At 38.3% G+C, this 23,579-nt stretch overlaps 1 protein-coding gene across 2 annotated transcripts in view; it reads right to left on the reverse strand.

Moving 5' to 3' along the window:
- EFNA5 (ephrin A5) overlaps positions 1–23,579 on the reverse strand; it is a 206,227-nt gene that overhangs the window by 26,709 nt on the left and 155,939 nt on the right. For both annotated transcript variants that reach the window (XM_059833491.1, XM_059833490.1), the window contains exon 2: positions 9,735–10,027. In XM_059833491.1, the coding sequence (XP_059689474.1) occupies positions 9,735–10,027 (293 nt within the window). The remainder of the gene's footprint in view (positions 1–9,734; positions 10,028–23,579) is intronic.

Here is a 23,579-nt window from a genome sequence, read left to right on the forward strand (position 1 = left end):
TCTCCTGTTTTACAGCCTCCTCTTATATCAGAGGGTTAGGTAGCTTAGAAAAAAATTTGCTTCTTTTAAATCCAAGTATTTATGAAAATATGGAGTTGAATGTTGAATATTAACCTATGAAACAAGATCATCAACCAATTGCTCAGCATGTGGAAGCCTCAAGTTGCATCAGGGGAAGTTTAGACCAGATATTAGGAAAATTTCTTCACTGAAAGGGTTGTCACCATCCCTGGCAGTTTTTAAAAGACACGTGGATAAGGCGCTTAGGGACATCATTTAGTGGTGGACTTAGCAGGGTTAGGTTTACGGTTGGACTTGACGATCTTACAGGTCTTTTCCAACTTAAATAATTCTAGGATTCTGTATTTTCATTGAGAGAGTTTGGTTTTGGTCTGTTGGTTGCAGGCATGCATACATACTCAGTTTGTATGACACACAGACAGTATCAGCAGAGAAAGCGCTGCCTTGATGAGTTAGCCTGAGGAATAGGGAGACTAACACCCTGATGACATAGAGGCAATGAAGTACAACACTGTTATTCCAAATGTCACTGCTACGTTATTTCCATTTCTGTTGGCATCTGCTCCATGTTACAAAACGCATACGTCCAATACAACAGCTCATTAAACAGGTTTCAGTTTGCTCAGAAATCAAATTAGAACACTGTTACAGAGTTATAAGTCCTCAGATAATTATTAATAATACTCTCCACTTCTATGAGTTCTTTCATCCGAGGAATCTACATGCTTCACCTTATTAATCTCATAACATCCCAGTGAAGTACCACTGCAAAAAGCCTCACCCACCACTGAAGTGCAGTCACCTCTGAGATGTCAAGTTGTAGCTGTTGAACACCAAAACTGATTTAAAGCAAGGAATGATGAATGGTCCATTGGGATTTAAAGGGCTCTGTGCAATGCATCCAATTGTACTTCCAGCAGAACACAGGAATTTAAATACTTGTTTTTAAGAAATCGCAATGGGACTTTTACAAGAATCACAAATGTTAAAAATTACAGTAATCCACAGCCACCAGTATGGAACATTTAGTCACCATTTCCCTTAAGGCAGGTGTGTCACATATAACCTTATCAAGTTCCTAATGCTCCTTGGAGGTTTTTTATCCAAGGTCCAACTGATGTATCTTTTTAATGTTCATGATTTGATGATCACATAAAAATATTGAATACATGCTTTATTTTCCTACAAAATGAACTGGGCTTCGTTCAGCATGTTAGATGAGGAAGAAAAGAAGACAGAGGAAAGAAAACCCTGTCCCTTACCCTTTCTGTCTGTGGGCACTCCCTCATTCTTCTAACACTCAAAATCAGTACTTCAGTAGAAAGCAACACAAGTCACTGGTCTTCCTACAGGGGTGAAGACCTTATACAATATACTCATGAGACAGCTTTCAAAGTTGCAGATATATAGTATATCCTCCCCTTTTGTATATTTCTGCTGCTATCAGGATCTTAATGGCACTTGAATTTTTGAAGCGGATGAATCCAAATCATCTTCTTTCAACTTGTTATCTGAAAGACATTCATTCCCTTTGAAAAACTCAAACAATAGAGACTAGCACTTCCATGGGTTCTCTCTTCATTTTCTTATATGGATTTCTCCCAAGTCCCAAATTATTCAACAGCTTTTAACGCTTCCTTTGAGGATTCTAAGAACACCACCAATGTCAAAATCTATTAGACACTGGTGATTGTTTCTGCTTTCTTTTTAGCAGGACCAGCACTTAATTCTTCTGATGCTTTCTAACAGAAACCAGTCCTTTAATCTACACACTAGGCTAAGCATCAATTCCCTTTTAAAGGTGATCTTCCTTGTCTGTCTGATGTTACCACACAAAAATATTTTTTAAAGCACACATTTATCAAACCCTTTCAATTGCTTTGATTTCATTCAGAACATCTCGAGTGATTCTGGTAAAGCAGCTATCAAAACAGGATTCATAGGAGAGTGGCATGTCTGAGCCCACTGCTGTCAAAGTAGCATCAGTGTTTATGCTGATCAGATCTTGATTGAAAGGTTAATGGGGGACCTGGCAATAAACAATGTTCCCCCAAAAGAAAAGTGCAATTAATACACTAAAAATATTTGCAATTTCCTCAGCATCCTTTAATAACGTTCTTTAGTTAACCTTCATTTTTTAGCTTTTGGTGTGAACCAGGATGTCCAGAGAGAAAGAGTTCCAGAAAGGATCTTCTGACTTTGTGTCTTCAAAAAGCAACAAGAAAACACAAACACCAGCAGGATCTGCATTAACTAACAACTGTCGAATCGAAGGCAGACGGCCTTTTTTCACTTGCTGAAAGACAAATTCAGTCTGCACTTTCAAAGCAAAATATCTGCTACTTCAGTTAACCATTTCCACAAGTAGAAACAATTTTTAATAAAAGTTTAGCCTACAGACTAAACACAGTGACTTGACTGCCCCCAGTATAAGCTGAGCATGGCATGACAAGACTTACCATCAATCTGCTCTACTAATTTCTCCAGGGTTCATACAACTCTCTAAAGCTAAAGTCCAAACTTTGCCCCAAGCCTAATCTTTGACTTTAAGTCCCAGTATTGACAGATTCAAAGGGGGAAAATATCCAAACCAGGCCTTTTACAGCATTTAAGTTACTGATATGAGGGAAAAATCCCACCCAAATGGTGCTTTTGCTGAAAGATTTTCTCACATAATTGCAGACTGTGCTCAGTGGAAAAAGCAAAATAATCTAGTTTCATGTATGGATAGTCTTATTTTGTCTGACAGAGAAAGGTACCATGGATATTGGTCACGAAGCCAAACAGAGATTAAGCCAAGGACTTTGTGAGACAAGTAGCATTAGAAGTGTACAAAATGACCAACTGCCTGAACAAGCAGATACTAAAGGTACACAACGGGTGATTGCAAGAGATGTTCAGTCTTTACAGTAACTACAAAAGGAAGAACAGAAATTCCCAGAAATACAGAGTACAGCCATTAAAATGGAAGCTAATTTCTTCCCCACAACTGTAAGGATGCTCTGAAGAAGAATCAGTATTAGGTGCATTGATGAACATCAAGGAGCAATTCTCCTTTACATAAAGACAACTTCAAAATCAGACTTACAGTGTCTTTACATTTACATTGGTAAATGCATAGATAAAACATCAAATTTCTTTGAATTTTGAAGATGGTATAATTTGCCACTTGTGCCAAGATCAGTTTGCTAGTTAAGAGATTTGTTTTTACCAGTATGACTGCTTACAGAGAAACCATATATTCTAACTGTTGGATGAAGGAAAAAAAAAAAAGTGTTTCTAGAGTATTACTAGTTAAATATTACTGTGTTACCCCAGCTGGGATACAATTACAAAAGTAACAGCTGAATTCCTCAAGAAAAAGTAAGTAACCCAACCATTAGCTGAACTGTCTGCAGTAAGCCTTGATTGATTCTAATACTCTCCAGGATGCAACTGAGTAGTCACACTGGTTTCTTTACATTGTCTCCTTTTCCAGCAGGAATTTCTTCAAGTAAGTCAGACTCACAACCTGAGAAATACTATACTTATTCCCTCAGATAGCACCTCCTACCAGCAGACCTACAGTCAGCGGTATAAACTGCTGTGCTGACAACACCAACTTGTTCTGAGAAAGCAGGATTTCCAGGTCTACAACAGGATGAAAGACGAGAGAGAAGTGTAGTTTTTTCGTGGGGACTCACATTTAGCTTTTCTGATAGGTCAAGATTATAGTTCACAGTCTTTCTGTTTTTACATCAAACTAAACCTCTGGCAAACATGTGGAGATCCCTAAATCAAATAATCACCTTACAGTGAGTTGTGTCTGTTCAAGCAAACATTGATATCCACTAATATTAAGCTGGTGCTCAAGCAAGAGCAATGAGATCTATGCAGCTGTTTAATAACATTCTATCAGCACATGAAAAATACCAAGTAACTGTTAATAAACTACAGTGTAAAGATTTCTCAGTAGTTTTCTCCCATACGGTATCACAGGCTATTCAACCTTGCCTTTACGAAGTCCCCTTTCTTAGTTCTTGCTATACCAAAACCAATACTGAAAGATAAATAGCCAAGCTGGCAACCTGGGAAGCTATTCCAGGTTCTTAGTCATGGAAAGCTTTTGTTAGGTCTGTGTTATTTTCCATAAAAATTGGACAGTGCCGTTCTGATGCCAACTGCTGATTTGTATAGGGACATGTACAGTTCCTCCCTGTGAGTTAGACTTCTAAACTCTGTCAATAATTCTTCATTAATAACCAAAAATACTGACCACGTCCACCACCACCACCAAGCAGTGGTGGTTTCGTGTCCTCCCCTATCTCCCGAAATTCAGTGGCTAGGCTACCTGGAGAAAGCACTTCAGGAAAGGTTCTACCACAAGCATTTCAGCTGGAAAGGAGGGAACAGGAACGAGGCAACTTGATGATAACGATTTTAAAACATGCTTACAGCTTTGAGACAAAAAGCCAGTAGCCTTCCCAAAAGTTAATCTGGTCATGAAACACAGAATTGCACAGGACAAAGAAACTGCTAGAGGATTGTAGGAGAGACTAAAGAAAACTAATAGCACAAAGAAACTACACTTAAGCACACACTCAGAAAACATGACAGAAGGGAGAAGAGAGAGTAAGTTCAGCTTAACTGTCAACAGAGACTGTTACTGCCTCAACAAGAGTTCAAGCAGAGACCTTAGTAATAAAAGATAAGCTAATTACCTAATTAATAGGCAAAAAGAAGACAAAAAGAAGTGGAGGTGTCAAAAACACTTTTTTCTACTACTGTTTTTTCCTTAAGATGTTTTGAATCAGAGAAGCCTCCAGAGGTGTGCAGATGGTTGCAGAGAGATGGTCCAACCACCTGGCAGCTGTTAGAGAAAGACGACAGCAGGATTCAAACAGTTCCACAGTTTTTGGAACATGGTGAGGACAACTTCCAGTCACAGGGATGGAACAAGCTAACAGAATAGAGACAATTTTGTGTTCAAAATTATGAAAATCACAAGTTCTCCTATAGAAGCAGCAGCTAAGACTGTCAGGGTGGAATGTCATTTGAATAAAAGCCCTCAGGAGATAAGAGTCAGAAATTTCAGGAAAAGAAGGAATTAGTGCAGAGAAACAAGAATGATGGGGAACAAAGACAAACATTAAGAAAATCAAGGGAATAGGTAACAGCAGATTCCCTGGGAATATATGAGGAAAAGAAGTACAGGAGGGCTGGATGTTATTAAGAAGTGTACGTACAACTGTAAGTACTTCACAAATTCAGTTTCTTAATTTAATCACAAATCTAATAATGATTAAAAAATATGATTTATAACCATAATTACATTCAAATCTTAAAAGCATACCATCACAGTGTGGTCAGGAGCAATATGGTTACAACAAAAGTTAGTCCTGAATTGGCAATCAGGAGCTTCACGCAAATAAATGATGACAACAAAGATACAGTGATAATGACACATCATTAAAGGTGTTACAAAGAAACAGCATAACAATTTTGAAATAAAATCAGAAAGACACATAAACTAGATAAAACAGATAAAACTAGAAAGAAGCAGTAACAAAAAAGGTTACACAAATAAACCACAGGTAAGACAAAAATGGAAGGAGCTCTTTTCTCAATAAGAATGGAGAAAGAACCACTTAAGTTATGTTTAGATACATTACAGGTAAAGCCTGCTAACTGCTAGCAAAAACTTTCAAGATCTAGTGGAGAACAGGAGAGCAGCAAGAGGACTGTGAAGAAGAGCAAACCTACCTGGTCTTTCTAGGAAAAGGGTAGAAGCATATATAAATTACAATATTCACAGTGATCAAATTACTAAATAAACAATACATATAAGATCTTGGAAGACACGATGATTAAAACAGCATAGATTTCTTAAGGATAAATCATGTCAAATACCAAATTCTTTGGTGGAATAACCAGACTGATTGCTCAGAGAAAAGCATATGCTACAGCTTAATAGTAGTCCAACTTCTGATGCTACACCAATGACACATTGCTTTCAAGAAAAGAGCAAAGTGGTCTAGCTTAAATCGACACAGAAGCCTGTTTTGGAAACTGCTGTCAGGATTCTGCAGTAATCTGTACCAGTCCGGTTCTAGTTGTGCCTTCACTTTTTATTTCAACAGCTCTGATGTATATTTGCCAAGTTGTTACTGGTATTTTATTCAATACTTATCACATTAATAAAAATGAAAGACCCGTAATTAAGTTAAAGTAATGAAAATTACACCCTCATTTTGAGTTATACAATTATATAACATCGTACATTTTAGCATCTTTTTTCCCCCCTTCCTTGCTTTTATGTTCATCTCCCCTTGCACAGTACCCCACCTTAATCAGCATACACAAACTTATGTTCCCTTCTGAAGGACATTAAAATCATTGTTATATCACTAACGATTTAGTTTCTGCTTTCCTTATATTTCATTTGCTTCTATTTCAGTAGTAATACTATTTTGTCTGTTTTCAGGCTAATACACACTAACCTGAGGTGAGCACCTGCTAAGAACTAAGTAAAAAATTAAGCCTTCAGGTTATGATCTATTATTTACTTTCCCCAGCCCCCCACTGTGCACTCCCTAACTAAACAAAAGTTAATTTCTTTATAAATATTTAATAACCTTTTCTTCTTTCAAAAGTAAACTCAATCAGTACTTGTTGATTGCATGTCTGCAATGTTGAATTCACTTCTTCAATGTAAATGTGATATCAGAGATTTTTTTTCCTTGTATTTTCCTAGAATGAACATGCAAAGAAAGGAGATCCAAGTTCATCTGAGCAATATTTGAAGGCAATGGCATAACAAAGAAAAGTGGCATTTCCAAAACCAACAGTTCAGAAAAAGAGACAGTGGTTGTTCTCAAATTACTTCATTTTCTGAAAATAATGGAAGCAAGAGAGGCAAGTCACATCCTTAAAAAGTAAACTGCGAAGATTTTCAAAAAAGCACGAGACAGTAATTAAGCTAACTACCTAACCAACCACTTGATATTTCTGTCTTTCCAGAGGTCTAGACTAGACGGCATATTTTGTAACCCTTAAATAGAATATACCAGACTCATGCTACTTAGCCAGCCTTCCCCCCCCTCCTGCAGAGAGGGCAAAGGTTTCAGATCTGCTGAGGAAAGGAAACTTTCCCTGGCGAAGCAGTAATTTCTTTAACGTGCAGGTACAGAAAGGTAACAAAGGCAGTCTCCGTAGCCTGGACTAGAGCCTGCGTACAATTTTGATGAGGAAACAAGGAACTATGTTTCACCATTTTGTTTCTTCAGCACAAACTAAGAGAGAAACATTCCAGGATGGACAACTCTCCCCTGAGAAGGTTTGCATTTCATTGTTAACTTAGGGTACAGTGCTTCCCTGCAACCGCTGCAATGCCAACCTTGTTACTGTCCTCAGTAGAGTGAAGGATGAAGGCAAAAAATACTTAAAAGTACAGAAAAGGAGGAAAAATGCTTTTGTGTCTCTAAAACATGCCTAAAAATCTAATTTCAGTGAATACCAGGCCAATAAGCTACTAGTAAATGAACATCTCGTTCCTGCTAATTTTTTTATTATTACCTTTCATTTAAAAAAAATAATTCCATCTAAATACAGTTGAATATCATAAAGCTCTTCATATTTCAAAGCACTTTGGAACAATTATTTTGAAGGGAGCCCTTGACATTTGAATGACTCAGTTAAATGAATGTTATAGAAGATACATTATGATTTTTAGTGAAATAGTGAATTTAACCACAAATGAGGAAAACCAGGCATAAGCAACCTGGGTGTATTTGAATAATAATGTCTTGCTTGACAGTTCAATGGATTTAGTATGTTCTAACAATGAAGCTATTAGCTAGACAGACCAAGCTGAGTTTTCCCGTATTTTTTTCCTTCAGTTTCCTGTTTGGTTTTCACCTTTATTAAACATTTTCTTTCTTTTTTAAAATTTAGAAAACTAATTTTTTGGTTTTGTTATGGTTTGGGTTTTTTTATGCTTGCAGCTACTGATGCCATCCCTGTGCTACATCTTATTGTGATCGTGTAATGTAAAGACTGCATTCCTTAGCTTAAGTATTCCTGCTTGTTTTACTGACAATGCTCAGGAACTAAATAAAAAAAAACAAACCACAAACAAACAAACAAAAAGAACAAAAAACCCCACCCAAAAATCCAGTATTCTCAGGGAGCCTGATATCGGAATTCTGAATGACACAAAACTCCTGCTGAAGTTAATGGGAAGCTTTTGTGAATGACACAAGTAGGACTGGGTCTAGAGAGTACAAATCTATTTTTTGTAGAACATTATCCACTTAACTCTGGTATCTTCACATGATTTCTCATGACCGTATTAAAAAACAGTTTTAAGTAACATTACAGTTTGCTTTTCTAAATTATTTTTAGTAGTAGTAGTATTCTGCTTCAGCACAAGAACAAGGCACTGTTCTTCTGATGCTGAACCACCACTCATTAGAGGTTTTTATTTGCTGGAAGAAAAAGAAATGAATGGAAAACTATCCACTAGGAATGTATTTCCCTGTAGGTTTAGAAAGGGAAAAGAAAAATCTCAATGCTGAGGAAATGAGGCTGAAAAACAGGGATCATAAGTATTCAGTTTCTCTGGTGAAACAAGGTGGAATGACTGTTTCACGGTAGAAAGGCCAGCTACACATATGAAGGCAGTATTTATTGGGATCTAGTCTGACTAAAGCTTTCAACTCTCTAGTCTAACACTAAACACTTTAGGAAAAAAAATACTGCTGGAGCAGTCAAAACTTGTTAGGAGTGGAAGATTCAGGTACAAAACAAATTGATGAAATAAGATCTTTGATGGAGAATTAAACAAATGGGACAGCTGCAGCAGTATCAACTGCACAGTGGGGTCAGGGAACCAGTTTGCTTAACCCACTGGTTTTTAACCTTCTGATGTTTTCACTTCCTTAGCTCTAGATGTTATCCTGCATGTCCTCTGTGTGCCCAGAGCAGCCCCAAATGCAGGCCTCTGTGGAGGAGAGCGCAGAGCTCTGGGAGGGTGCTCCCCACCACTTTGGGGAGCAGGCATGAAGGCTTGTGAGCCCATTCACACTGCCCTGCTTACCGCCTGCTCCCAAGGCACCCCACATCACCCATGCTGACAGAAACAGCTCATCCAAGGAAAAGGGGGGGAAAAAACGAAGAAAGGAAAAAGGAGCCACTTGGCTTGATGCTAGGAGTATTTACCCTAAGAAACTACAACTTTAAATACCACTGGACTACTGACGTCAGCAGCCATGCCACTTAAAAAATACACAGACCTCACTTTCCTTGGGAGATAAATATTACAGAGACAAGAGTATTTCATCTGAGCAAATAAGAAAATCCAGGAATTCCACCTGCAAAATTGATTATTTTTCCTCATATTGGGGGTCAGCTTCCATCCTACCCTTCTTGCCCGCTTCTCCTCCACCTCAGAGTGCTGGAATAAACATAATAGTGCATTTTGCTTTAAAAGTCAGCCACGGTTCAATGAACAGGCTGACATGCTATTTCATGGGAGAAAAGAAGCTGTGATTTAATCTCATTTTCACGAGCTAGATTTCTAGCTAATGTATCTGGGAATAGTTAAGCCTGCATTCACTATAAGACATCTGCATTATATACCATTTGGCCCTCTGTATTTCCACAGAGCATAGGTGAAAAATTAGCTGAGTTTCTTGCACCTGCTGTGCAACAGTGATAAATCTCTATATACTCACAGATGTAGAAATATTCCCGGCCTGGCCTGAACTCAAATCCTAGCGAGAAGGGTGTGAAGAGCTGGAACTTTTCTGAGAACTTCAATGGTCCATTCGGAGAATGCGGCCGATTACACTCCCACCTCTTGAACCCTTTGGAGGTGTGATCGCAGGAGCTGTAGCCATCAAAGTTCACCATGTACAGAACATAGCGTTCGGTCTTATCTTCCGGCACTGAGTCTTCATAGTGAGGGCAGAAGACATCCAAGTAGTCATTGATGCAGACATCAATGTGGTAGTCGCCCCGCTGGAATCTGAAATCACAGGAATAGTTCAAATGTAAGCACAGTTAACTCAGGATGACCTTATTGCAGGGTAACGTTCTTATAAAAGGGGCATCACTAACAGCACTTCATTCCACTCCAGCCATGCACATTCACGCTCAGAAATAACCCTTACAATTCACCAGAGCTATCAGAGACTGCTTATGCAGGACTATGATCATACGACCTTCTGGATAAAGGGTTTGCTCTCTTCTCTTACAAAATGAGTCTGTTGCTAACGCAAACCAAGTTATAGGCTATCTTTCCCTATGGGTTACTGAATAAACAAAAAAAGTGCCGGCTTTATTTTGTTGTGTTGTTTTTTTTTTTTTAATTGGAGAAAGAAGAAGATGCAAGGAAGCCAAAACTGTATCAGCCTCCCCAAATCAGTGCCTATATAAACATCTACATATGCATGCAAATAAATAACCCAAACATATCCCCTTCTCTGAATCAGGCAGTAATCACCCCTGTGCTGAAAGCTGATTTGACTGCAAGTACTTATAGTTACAAGAGCACAAACAGGTTTACTCTTTCTTCATGATTAGCAGCAGTTTGTCAAGATGCAAAGAAAAGCCTGTATTGCTTTTTAAAGGTATTTGAAAAGCAGTGCATCTCCTTTGCCAAAAATACACAGTGGAGACATTGCTCTGTTCACATAAAAGGATTCTGAGATACAAATTATCAGCATTCAGCCTAATGTGACAGTTCTGAATGACTGCCAGCTGAGAAATGTAGTGCAAGGCACCAGCCCAGATGCACTTTATTATTACTATTATTATTACTGAGGACTCCTTAGAGATGTGGGATTCTTGTTTTGTTGGGGGTGGGGAGGGTGTCCTTTTTTCTCCCCTCCACATTTCACTTAAATTACTTCTCTAATGCCTACCACAGTATCTGGAAGAAACTATAGGAACAAATTCACTGCCTCCATGGGAATTTCTACCATGATGGATTTAATGATTCCATAAACCAGGTCTGTACGTCTATCAAACTCCCTGGGGCAGCCAAAGAAACCAACCACTGACCTACTCCACTTCAGCATGACTGGGCTACTTGTAGCTTCTCTCTTTCAGGGCTGCAGTTGTCAAGCGTACCACAGAGCAATAAAAAGGCCATGACAGATTTAACTATAATACTTCTTTCTAGCTGAGGGGCATATTTTAAACACCTGATGGGCTTGAAATCTGCCATCTGGATCCTTCTATCTAATTTCAGAGAAAAAGCAATGATCTGCTGGCCCTCCAAGGATAAATTCAGAGCAAACTACACCTTTTCATACCCCTACAATAATTTAACTTCAATAAAATAGCTTTTTAAAGGGGAAAAACTGAACACGCATCAAAGCATGATATATCTGTGCAATTTCAGCCAGTGCACAGCCTCACGGTTCCATTCTGTAACATGGAAAAGCCTCTCTGAACCACAGTTCTTCCAGGAGAATTTACATTTATCTAAGTCATTAGTTAAATATATATTTTCGTACTCCAGCGCTTTCAACACCTGTCACCTGAACAGATACTGTCTTAACACATTTGCGAAAATGTATTGTTTTCAAATTGGCGTCTGTTCTCTCTATCAGTTAACATTATGCCATTTCTTACAGGTAATGAAAAAGAGTATCTTGTAAGTTATAAATAGGAAAGCCACGTTCTGGCAATGATATCTCTATTTTTCTTTTTAATTACAGTTTTAGTAAGTAAAAATGAATATGTATTTATGTATGTGTGTGTTTGTGTGTGCGCACTTTTTTTTAACCATGCAGGTGACAGACAATGCAGTTTTCTCAAGGGATTCTCAAGACTACCTCTTGTATCAGCCTGTGCCTTCACAATAATACCCAATTATGGTTTTGTGACAGAAACTATATGCTTTCAGAACTACACTGACGTAATTATAGACATTCAGGATCAGTGTGGTCTCCTTAACATTAGACGTTTATAACACAAATAACCTTATGTGAACTGTTTCTCCACATTCTCTTTTAAGTCTGTGGAGAGAAATAGGAACTTCTCGAGTCCAATTCATCTGGTCTGTTTAGGCCCAAGGTACACGGGAATGAGATGGGTCACACTCCAGAAGCAGCTATTTCTCTCCTTTAACCAAAAGGAGAGTCTAGACAGACATTTCCCAGACAGAGTCTGTATTGTCAATAGCTGAATTTGAAGGGAAGAATCCGAGCACACAGTCTATGATAACAGAGATGATACATACAAAGAGACAGACAACTAGATTTGTGATCCCACCCTAAATCCGTGTTAGCAATTAAATCAAACTTGTAATCTGCACCAGCGAGCTGTTCTACCCAATACTGCACACAAAGAGCTCATCTGACTCCCTTTTGGCAAAGTCCCCTACTGTGTTCTTGCTAAACAAACAAAACCACAACACAACTATCCTCTTTGATCACTGGTATTTTAGTAGATTCATTCTTAGCTCTGCTTCCTTAAGTGCTGAAGCAGCAGAGTGTCTTCAGTCGCCCCAGCACACCCTTGCCTGTCCAATACATGAAAAGTAAGAAGCAAGCGCTGCCTGCAAACCAGGTCTGAGGGTGAAGCACACAACCAAATCCTTTTTATCCCAGTGTCCTTCCCTTCCTGCTCCCCTGCTTTCTCAGTATTTTCATTCCACTGTCATTCGCCATATCCAGAAAGAGTTTACATTTACGCATCTGAAAAAGGAAGAAGGTGGTGCATATTTTAAGTGATCTAAACTGGCCTTTAGCCAATATTGTTGGCACAGCAGTTAACCTGCTCCAAGGAAAAGATGTACCAAGGTATTTTGTCAAGCAGCTCTGAGTGAAGTCTCTTCACTCCATATAGTAACAGCAATATTGAAAAGAAGTTATTAGCCAACTAGGAAGCAGAAAGCAGGTATCTATTTCCCCTCTTGTAATATTTTAAAGAAGTCAGTAAGCAAAACCTCAGCATGTGTACTGAAGAGATGTAGAACTGATTTTGTTTTTCCAAAACAGGTTACCACATCTCCAGCATGCCTCATGGAGTGAACTGAGACTGTTCTCGTTTCTCCAGCTACAAGGCTGGTGTGTTGTATTTACCTTCTCGAAGAGGAAACACAAAGGCATCTAACCTCAACAGAAAAGGCAAGGGATGGCCATGAGTAACTCACAAAAAAATTCATCAGCTCAGACTCCTCTCCAAGAATTTTAAACCACATCCGAGAGGAAAACACGTAACATTTACAGGCTGAAAACTTCTTATTAGTAGTGTAATGTCAGGTACTAGAGTGAAAGAAAAGTTCCACCTCAAATGGAAGCATTTATGAACATTTAGCCACCTACATATGTTGATGAGCTCAACATGTAAAGGGAAGGTGGAATCTGTTAACAGATGTAATTGTAGAGATGACAAGAATAGCAGATCTCCTGTTGACTGCACTTAAGGTTTAATAAGTTTGTCCTTTTTTCCAGTCCCTTTCAGAATAGCTTGCTTTCCTACAGTCTCTAGTAATGCTACTGATGTACTTTTCCTTTTCTCAGTTAGGTCTTCATCCTGATTTGGCAGATCCTCAGCTGGACTCCCATGCCCTTCTGGAACCATCTGGTAATCAGGATCTTTATATAAATCCCACTACAAGGGAGAAACCAGTCCTATCTAGATTTTGCATAACAGAACATTGTGTTGTGGTAGAAACCAACTAAAAAGGCTTCTCCAAAACTCTGACAGGATCTACAAACCTTGCAAATAATGTCATTTGTCTCCATGCACTCTGGCTCACACACAGCAAAACACAGCTGTTCTTCAAACGTAATTACCCTTTGTTTTGTGTCAGGTGCCATTCAAACAGCGTCTTGGAAACCTGCATACTACAAAGCTAGCTATTAGGTGGTAGGGCTATAAAAGCGATTTTGAAGACAGAGACAGATAGTTAAGTAGCTTCTAAACCTAAGCATTTTCATAACCAACAAACATCAGATTGCTACACAAAACTTGCATACTGCTTCCAGCAAAGACAGTCACATGAATGTTTCTGTGCTCAAGTGCTACTGAAGAAATGTCCAGGTATTCAGGGTGCAGAGGAAGAACAACATGGTAATTTTAACCACAAAAACACAAGACTAGCAAAACATTTTCAAAGTAATTAATGCCTTCTGCATTCTGTTTAACACAAGTGAAAGTACACAGCCTGTGTGCATGCTTCTCTTCATAATTTTAAGTTCTGAAGTGTATGTGGCTGATCTTGAATTTAATGACTTTGCTGGTCACTGAAACAAGTGACAATTTATTTAAATAGATATTTAGAATGCAACAACAGTTTTGTTTGGGGTTTTTTTGCTTCTTTCTTCCTTTCTTTCTTGGAATAAACACTATAAAATCCAGTTTAAGAACAGCACAAATAACACTAATTGCCCATTATCATTTAGATAGATAAAAAATTGTAATAGCTTCTGCTTGTTGCTTCCCATACAAATCTTATTAGTTATATTCTATCACCCTTCCTGTAAAATCGACACACCAGATGCTCTACCTAAAGATAAGCGTACTGGAAAATTTTCCTTTAACTATGTCAACCTTTCTTTATTTGGAGTCTGTTCAAGTCAAATGCACGTGGGAAGGCTTCATTGTGAACCAGAAAAGACTTCACATAACTGCTCTAACAATGAACTATGAAATTCTGGTCTTCAGTCTGGCATCAGAAGGGATCACATGCAAACGGCCCCAATTCTGCTGCCTGGAGCCTGCACAGCCTGTAACGTCAATGCGCAGAGAACACTGCCACTGCTAAATGCCTTACACCAGTTGCCGTGCTCTCAAATGATAATCTGAAATGCAAAGCAACATCAACAAAATTCACTGAATTGATTTATTCTTCGGGTAAATACAAACCATAATTACCCATTGTTCTTCAGAAACAGCATAGCAAAAAGTTACTTGTTCTGTTTTGTAAAGAAAAAAGGCTTCTGTGAGCAGCACATGTGCATACCCCTGTAACTGCTGGTCACTCAGCTCCTCCTTTTTACTTTCACGGCCACTAAGCCAGTTTTAACTAAATTTAGTGGAGACAGGTCTCAGAGAAGTCCATTCCTACAAGTATCATGAAAAAAGCAGCCAGGTGAGAAGATCCCATAAGTATCCCAACAAAGGCTGAATCACCAGTAGATTAAATGTTATTAGACAATAGAAACATCTCTTGCAAATGCTCTAGACACAGGAAAAGCTTCAACTGGAAAAATACAGAAATACACTGAAAATTAAGTTTATTTCTGTTAGCTAGTTATGAAACTATTTGCTTAATTATTAATAACAGAGAGATGAGGAAAGGCTGAGGGACTTGGGTCGTTTTAGTCTGGAGAAGAGAAGGCTGAGGGGGGATCTTATTAATGCTTATAAACACTTAAGGGGTGGGTGCCAGGAGGATGGGGCCAGTCTTTTTCCAGTGGTGCCCAGTGACAGGACAAGAGGTAACGGGCACAAACTTGATGGTAGGAAGTTCCATCTAAACATGAGGAGGAACTTCTTTCCTTTGAGGGTGGCAGAGCACTGGGACAGGCTGCCCAGAGAGGTTGTGGAGTGTCCTTCTCTGGAGATAGTCAAAACTCACCTGGACGCATTCCTGTGCAGTCTGCTCTAGGTGAACCTGCTCTGGCAGGGGGGTTGGACTAGATGATCTCCAGAGGTCCCTTCCAACCCCATCATTCTGTGATTCTGTGATACTATGAGTATAAAGTAGGCATTTGTATATGCAATAATATACAAAACTCAAACACTTTCTGGACAACATTTTAATTGCTCTTAGAATGTGATGATGTCAGTTATTTACCATTCCACACTACTGAGCTTGCTCACAGTTTTTGCCTGTGTTTAGGTGGCAATTGTAGTGCATTAGACCATCCCAAGCTCTACTCACACGCTGTGACTGGAACACAGCAGGGTAACCTGTGGAGTCTTGCTCTTTTAGACAGTCCAAGCCCCCTCATTTCAACTAACTTAAAGCTGTTATGTGTGATAGGGGAAATCTTGTGGTTGTTAATTATCTGAGGGGTTGTGGGATTAAGTGTACCATTTTACTGCAGATAATTTTAAAGATGCTATTTCTGTGCTATGCAAAAATAACCTCTTTAAGGCTTTTCTGCTCTTTTTACTGGCTTTGTCACAACATTTAATAAACTCTGTTCCCATAGCTCTGCTGACATCAACGATGATTCTGATGCACAAACAATGAAGTAATCAAAGAGCTATTTTAATTTTAGCGCTATTCAAACCAAAAGAAAATTCAACATTTTCCAGATGCTAAGAGAAGTGGGTTTGCTAACAGTAGCAAGCCAGTGACATTTTAGATCTCTAGCAGGATATTGCTACCCTGAGCAAGCAAACAAAAATCCCCCGTAATATAAAGAAGCTGTCTATGACCTTGTAGTCCTTAGGTTACAGTTTCACAAGTTAAGACAAGTTCAAAACACCATGAGAAAACACTATGTAGGAAGCAAAATACTGACTGACAAAACAAAAGAGGAAGAACTAATCAAGGCTGTTGTTCAAAAAAACAGTATTCAAAAATTATGCCTAGAAAAGACTGCAAGTTAAGTACACAATGCAGAAGGAAACGTATTCTCTTGTCATTAAGTCCTCTATTCAATTACCATTTATTGGAGTAATTAAACACTGGGAAAGGATGCCAGGCTAATTGTTAGATTATGATAATTACACAGCTTTGCTGTGCTACAGCTGATCAAAATAAGATGTGGTCACACGCACTCAGCTAAAGCTTCTCTGCAGTCATCGGGCTTCCATGGGAATCTTACTACTATAGTAAGGCCACTTATTACTAGTTCATTATCAATCAGGCAGAGAAACTTATTATTTGTAACCTTCGTTTTACTCTCCCACCCACTCTGCCGGAACAAGCCTCCCAAAAGGCTGCGCCCAGGTTTCTGCCTTCGGCTGGCTCCCTTCCATCACAATTACACAGCTGAGCAGAATCAGGCTCCTGCACTTGAAAGAGTTCATCAGACTTCAAATTACTGTTTCACAAGTGGCTGCAAGAGCCTATCACATTTCTCGAAAGAGCTGAGTGATCTCCCTGTATTTCACTTCACATGCATCTCTCAGAGATCTACCTTCCCTTTTTATTCCTGCTGTGTCCCTCTTGTCTGGGAGGTTTTTCACACTACTTGGGTGGATCCAAAAGCAAAAACCCCAAACAAATGAAAATCAGAAAGAACAGTGCTGCAGTAAGCTGGACTTCATGAGAAAAAGCGTCAGTTTTATGTGGCTTGTCTCCCTCGAGAATCTAATGTCTTTACCCCTTCTTATCAGCAACCAGTATGGAAGAGACATTGTGCCTTCCTGTTTGGAGGGCTGGGTTTTTTCTTGTTAAGTACAGGATTCTGATCAGCTACCATTGTATCTGGTACTTCATACTGCTTATTTGAGTGAGACAAGTGATCTACTATAGGGACTAGAAGCATGGGAAGAAATGTGAAACACATCAGTTTGAGCTAGCATTTAGGTTTTTACAGAAAAGCGCCGAGTAGCTCTGAAGAGTCAAAGAATTGTTTGGCCAGAACAGAAGAAATTCACCAAAAAATACCAAACTTATAATAATTATTCTGTGCTGATACAAAAACTAGACCTTTTGAAATGTCAGAAGCACCTACCCCTGCACAGGCAATTGATCTGGAAACTGTCCTTACATAGAACAGGCCAAGGTTTACAATACTGGTAAAGTAACTGCTCAAGCTTCACTTTCTCGAACTTCATTTTTCTCATGCTAGCAAAGTTTAGAGATACCCTGCAGGTGACCACTTTCAATCTTTTAATTCTCTTAACTTCCAGAACCACGAAACCTCCTCAAAACCAGTCTGGTAGAAGTCTTTAACTTTCTGGAAAAGAAAAAAAAAAAACAATTTCCACTTTTGGTTTTTTGTTGTTGAAAACTTCCTAATGTGCCTTGACTGAAACACATCCTTTACAAAATAAGAAAGCCTACATCCAGAAGGAGGAGGATTCTATTAGCAGAATCATGGCAAAAAAGACTGCAAAGCACATGAGAAAAGGAGTAGGTTTAAATGGGAAAGGGATATATCCTATTTAAAATGTAAAGGTTCTTTGAATGACATATGTTGTGTTAATTCCATTAACCTGAGAGACCTGAAATATCTTTTTTTCTGATTCTATTGCTGAACAAAAATTTCAGTTGCACCATAACAGTTAACAATGACATTGAATTTAAAGTATAGACACATCTTTTATTAATTTTTATGCTTTAAAAGTGCTTTAAGAAATAAATTCTGCAAAAATTTGTTTACTCCACTCACTGTTAATAATTTCCTCCTTAGACTCATAACTGTGTTTATTTGTACAGCTGGGTCCTGTATTGACTTTTTATAGCTGGCACTACAGAAAGATGTATGTTCAATGATACTGCAAGCATTAAAACATGGAAACTAATTGCTCTTCCCTGCGTAGATATGAAGGGGGGATGGAATAAACAAATGAACATTTATTTCCCACCTATAAATCTGAGTACTCCAGAGATTCTCAAATACTGCAACGCCCTCACCCACTTAACTTCCCATCATTCTGCATCTCCTAATCGATGAGCTGGACATTTTTCATTCTGTTTATTTGAACTGTTTCCTCAGACTCTGCATTTGTAACATTTGTTCAAAGCTGGCACACATAATTTTCACCTGATCTCTCAGAATTTCTCTTTTGCTGCAACTTCTGAAGCGAAGCACCTGTTGCATCTCGGGGGCTTCAGCAACACAGTCATGCTATGGATGATCAGGGTGATAAAGAGGTACAACATGTCACAACATTGCTCCCGAAGAGAACAGGCTTTCCTTCTCAGCTGTCCCAGCTCTAATAGCTTTAATCCCCATGACTACAGACTCTACCTGGCTATTGATTTTCCATTGCTGTGGGCATTTAACTTGCAGAGACGGATGAAGAGAGGAGGGAGGGGAAGGTAAAGGAAGAGTTACTATTCTGTCAAAGGCATCACTTAGACTCATAGGACAAAAACATGAGTGCTGAAGACCCTAGTAACATTATCTGAAAGGTACCACACTCAACCAGATACTAAAGGCAGCCTGAGATTTGTGTTTGGAACCTCTATCCACACTCTGAATCCAAAATGTCTGGGCTGAAGCCAGGCTCTTTGTTAAGTTGATTTATGGACACAAGCTGATTACTTGTGTTCACATTAGTACCACTCTGGAGTTCACCAGCAACATTTATCCCACTTTATCTGAGGTGGAATGAGGAGATTGGTAATTACTACTCAGGTATTTTTAAACACGGCCATCAATACCACCCACGCATGACTCTCCATTTGTCTACTTTAGACACTAACACCACACAGGATGTCAGCTTCATCTTTTATTCCACACTTTTGCTTGAAAATACAAAACTTACCTCAGCTACCTCCGGCCTATACCAGAAAAACTGCAGTTTGCCGATTCATTAGCCTATCTACCTTTCTTAAAAAAGCAAGAAAGTCTTACCTGATCTCTGCTGTACTAACACACACGTTACTATGAATCAGACACATCTGGGAGAAAATAACCTATTCAGAGTTTAAATTCTTAAAAACCCAAACAAAATAACAATAAAAAGCGCCACAGGTAGGAGTACTACTAAAGAGTCTGAACTGGACTCTTAACAACATGTGTTGACCATGTGTCTAACCCAGAAGACACAGTCTATCAGCCTTGATGGAATGTGATTCTGTGACTGGTATTTGCTAACCCTGCCAGAGGCATGTGCTGACATCTGTTAATGGATATGGAGAACAATGCCCTATCTGCAGATAAGTCTTGCTTCTCACACTCACAAAATGAAAGAAAAGAACACTTCCGCAACAAGAACGTTGACCTGCACGCTGAATAACGGAGATAAACTGCAGTCTGCTTCTACAAGGAGCTGTACATAATGCAAGTCAGCTTTGCAGGTTTATTTTCCCTCTAATATATTAAAAGCAGAGTGATGGCTAACTTGTACAAACTGAAATCTCCATCTCTTCCGTACTCCTAGGGAAAAAATGCTACATCAATTTGCACCAGTAAATACATAGGCAGTATTAGAGAAGAAACATACATTTTGATAAAAGTGCCTATCTGTTGCATATACACCTACATTTGCTGATGCATTAGAAATGCTTTTCTCTGACATTAAGCTATAGCTGTTTATTACTAATCTCTCAATCTGTCAACAAGCTTAATTTAAAATATTTTGTGATCAAATTAGAATTTGGAGACTGAGGCACCCTAATAACTTGTAACTGGTAAAAACTACCCCTTAATTTCCCAATATGTAAGTGTATAAAATGACACTAATCCTCAAGTAGTTCCTCAGTATTTTTATGTTTAATAAACTGTGTATGTTTTAATAAGCTATGGTTATAGTCCACATACTCCAGATAAAAGCAATGAACCCACATGTAATACAAAATAGGCTGAGCAAATGTAGAGGGAAAAAACCCAGCAATCACAGACCCACACAAACAGACCCAGAAACATAGCAAGAAATCCCAGTATCAAACCACAACTTGCTTGCATTAACATGAATAACCTATATATTCAAACACATTCTCAAAAGCTATTTGAACTTGTTCATGTAAAAACAAAGAATAGCTAATACATAAATATATTTGCAGACAAATTGCTATCAGGAAAAGTGGGCTTCAATCAATGAATTTGTTTCTCGCTACACAACTGCCTTGTGTTTATTTAAGAGACCCGTAGGAAAAATATTTCCTTTCCTGACATGGAAACAGCATTTTAGAGGAAGTTCTATGGAGAAATCTAATAATTTAATCTTGTTCCTGTTACCCTTCTGTATCAGTCTCTCTCTTATGCTAGGCAAACTAGCAAAAGAAGAACAACCCGAGTTTTAGATTACAGACTGCAGCAGCACCAAGTAGCACAGCTATTATTAACGTTAGAAATTTTTTCTTTTCATTCCTGTAATTTCTTCTAAAGACTTATAGGACATAGACTATTAAATCTTCCATCAGGTTTAATCTTGATACACATGGCCTCTGAAGAATAGGACTTAAAATGTTTTTTCACCTAGAGAAATTTGTCTTAAGCTTTGTATATCATACGAACGAGATAGGTCCCAATCCAAATCAGTTTCTCTGTTTACAAATATGATCTGAAAAGCTTTGCCTGTAAAACACCTAAGACGTTACAATCTGATGGGCAACAATTTTTTTTTTAACTGAATGAGGTTGACAAATGGTAGAATTCAATGCAGCTTTTATATTACTCCCCCCTGCCCCTTTTCAAATTATGAACCTCCCATAATATGGTTCCTATTATGGGGTTTTGGAATTCTTATTTCTTCAAGAGTGACAGAAACAGTTTTTCAATATGTATAAATAAAATTTGAATTGGAAAAAACTGCAAAACCTGATTATTTACTTTTATATGCATGTGTGAAATATTCGTTTAGGAGAAAATTAGGGAGATAAAAAATGCATTGCTCTCAGATCAATCAAAAATTTCAGAGAGGTAAAACTGAAACTATTCTCTTAATTTCCCTATTGCATTTTTCTTAAGTGTTTCCAAATTAATCTTAAATTAATTCTAATCTTCAACCTGTACTGAAATTGTTTCATTCACAACTGAATGATGATCTTGTCTTCATAAAGCATAGTAACTATTTTTAAAAGTACAGACACTAGGGTTTAAGGCATGAAGTAGAGAATACCACAGACGAATTAAACCAAAGATTTTGTCCCCTGCCCTCCCTTCTTTTTCCTACTTATTATAAAGACACCAGAAGGCAGGTGTGAGGAAGGGACTGCATAGGTCTGGCAAGAACCATGATTGTCTATTGGGAAGCCTTTGCATTGTTCCTTAGATGTTAAAATGAATTATTGAGCACACACAACATTTCTTCCTTTCATTCTTACTCTTAAGTGCTAGTTTAGCAATAAAGAAACAAAACAAACCCTAAAACTCAAGAATGAAGTGTTCATAGCTTAAGCAGATAGTTCGGGCATAAACACATAATCTGAGGCTGAAGAGACAGCACATACAACTTAGATCAATTGTGTGGGCAAAATCCCAGTCACAGAGCATGAATGTGAAAAGCAACAAGAGCAGTCATCCTGGGCCAGAGCAAATCCCCATCAAGGCCAACAAAATACTCCCAACAATTTTTCACCTTTTCTACCTGTAACTGTCAGAAGCAAGGGTGCACCTCCTCAACACCTCAGAGACAAGATTCTTTTCTGGAGACAAATTTACGCGTTGGGAGAAAAATTAAATCTTGATTTCTGTTACCCCAGTTTGTAATTTTAATCAAAATAAACACTTATGTAAAAGAATATATTAAAATCTCTGTTCAAATGCATCTCACCAGCTCTCCAAGGAGGCTGCCACATAAACAAGCCTAGACAAATGAAGACTGCCTAGTTTTCTACTGTCTGCAATACAAGTTTAGCTAAGGATTGACTGAAACAGAATACAGACCTCAAGATTTGCCTTTTCATTTTGTACTTTCTGACTCATAACAAAAATAACACAACTGAAAAGTCTTTTATTGCACGTCAAAGATATCTTAGACTTTTGTATTGCTTAGCTTGTCCTGTGCTTTTAGGGATGCACACTTGATAATCAGATGGTCATTTCTCTAGGAACACTCCTCTACTGCTCAAGCTTGCTCTCTAAGGTTGTTGAGAGGTCACCTATGCCAAAAGATGTGTTGCAAGAATTTTTGCAGTGAAGCAAACTTAATCCAACTTGGTTTACACCTGCTTTTTCCTACCACATGGCAAGAAACACCTGTAGAGACCTCCACTTCCTTCCTTCAAATGAAAAATATTGTCCTAAATTATGCCTTCCAAGCTTCCAGGAGCAAAACGCAATTTAAGGCTTTGGTGTTCACCAAACTTGCAGGCAACATGCTGAACAGCTAGAGGTCATTTGCTTTGTTTCCCTAACTTTTCCTTCATCAATGAAGTGAAAAACCCCCCTGAATTATTTTGTATGTTAAATATCAAATGAAATACAAATAATGGTTTTAAATATATTATCAGTAAGTTTTGATTTATTAGGACACTAATTTAAGAATAGTAATGTATCTCTCTACTTTAGCTTTTACATCAAATAAACAAAGCAGCCTGAACCTTCCAAATCCTTTAACAAACGTTAACAGTTCCTTGGATTACAGAAAGAAATAGGCCGACAGAAAATGACTGCCTTTTGCTAAGCTATTAGACTGTTTTTGCTGAGTTGCTGCATCAAGCTGGTTAAATGTTTTTTTTTTTCTATTTCATCAGTTATTTTGCTTTTGTTTATGAACTAGTTCTGTTAATGATCAAGCATCTTCAGCTTTTTAGCGCGTTCTCCCCCTTAGTCACACCTTGACATGTTTTAAGTCAGGCATTTAAATGCATTTAAATATATGCTGAGATCTTTTGTTAGATTACAGAATGGTCTGAGTAACAGCGCATGAATATTTATTCTTTATTTAAACCAGAGCTATGACTGATGTAAAAAATACATCCTGACACAGTAGCTCCAAAGTTCCCAAAAGGTTACAGATATGTGACTATTAAGGTTCTCTGT

Source organism: Gavia stellata, chromosome Z (genome assembly GCF_030936135.1).
Source record: "Gavia stellata isolate bGavSte3 chromosome Z, bGavSte3.hap2, whole genome shotgun sequence".
NCBI classification, from domain to species: domain Eukaryota; kingdom Metazoa; phylum Chordata; class Aves; order Gaviiformes; family Gaviidae; genus Gavia; species Gavia stellata.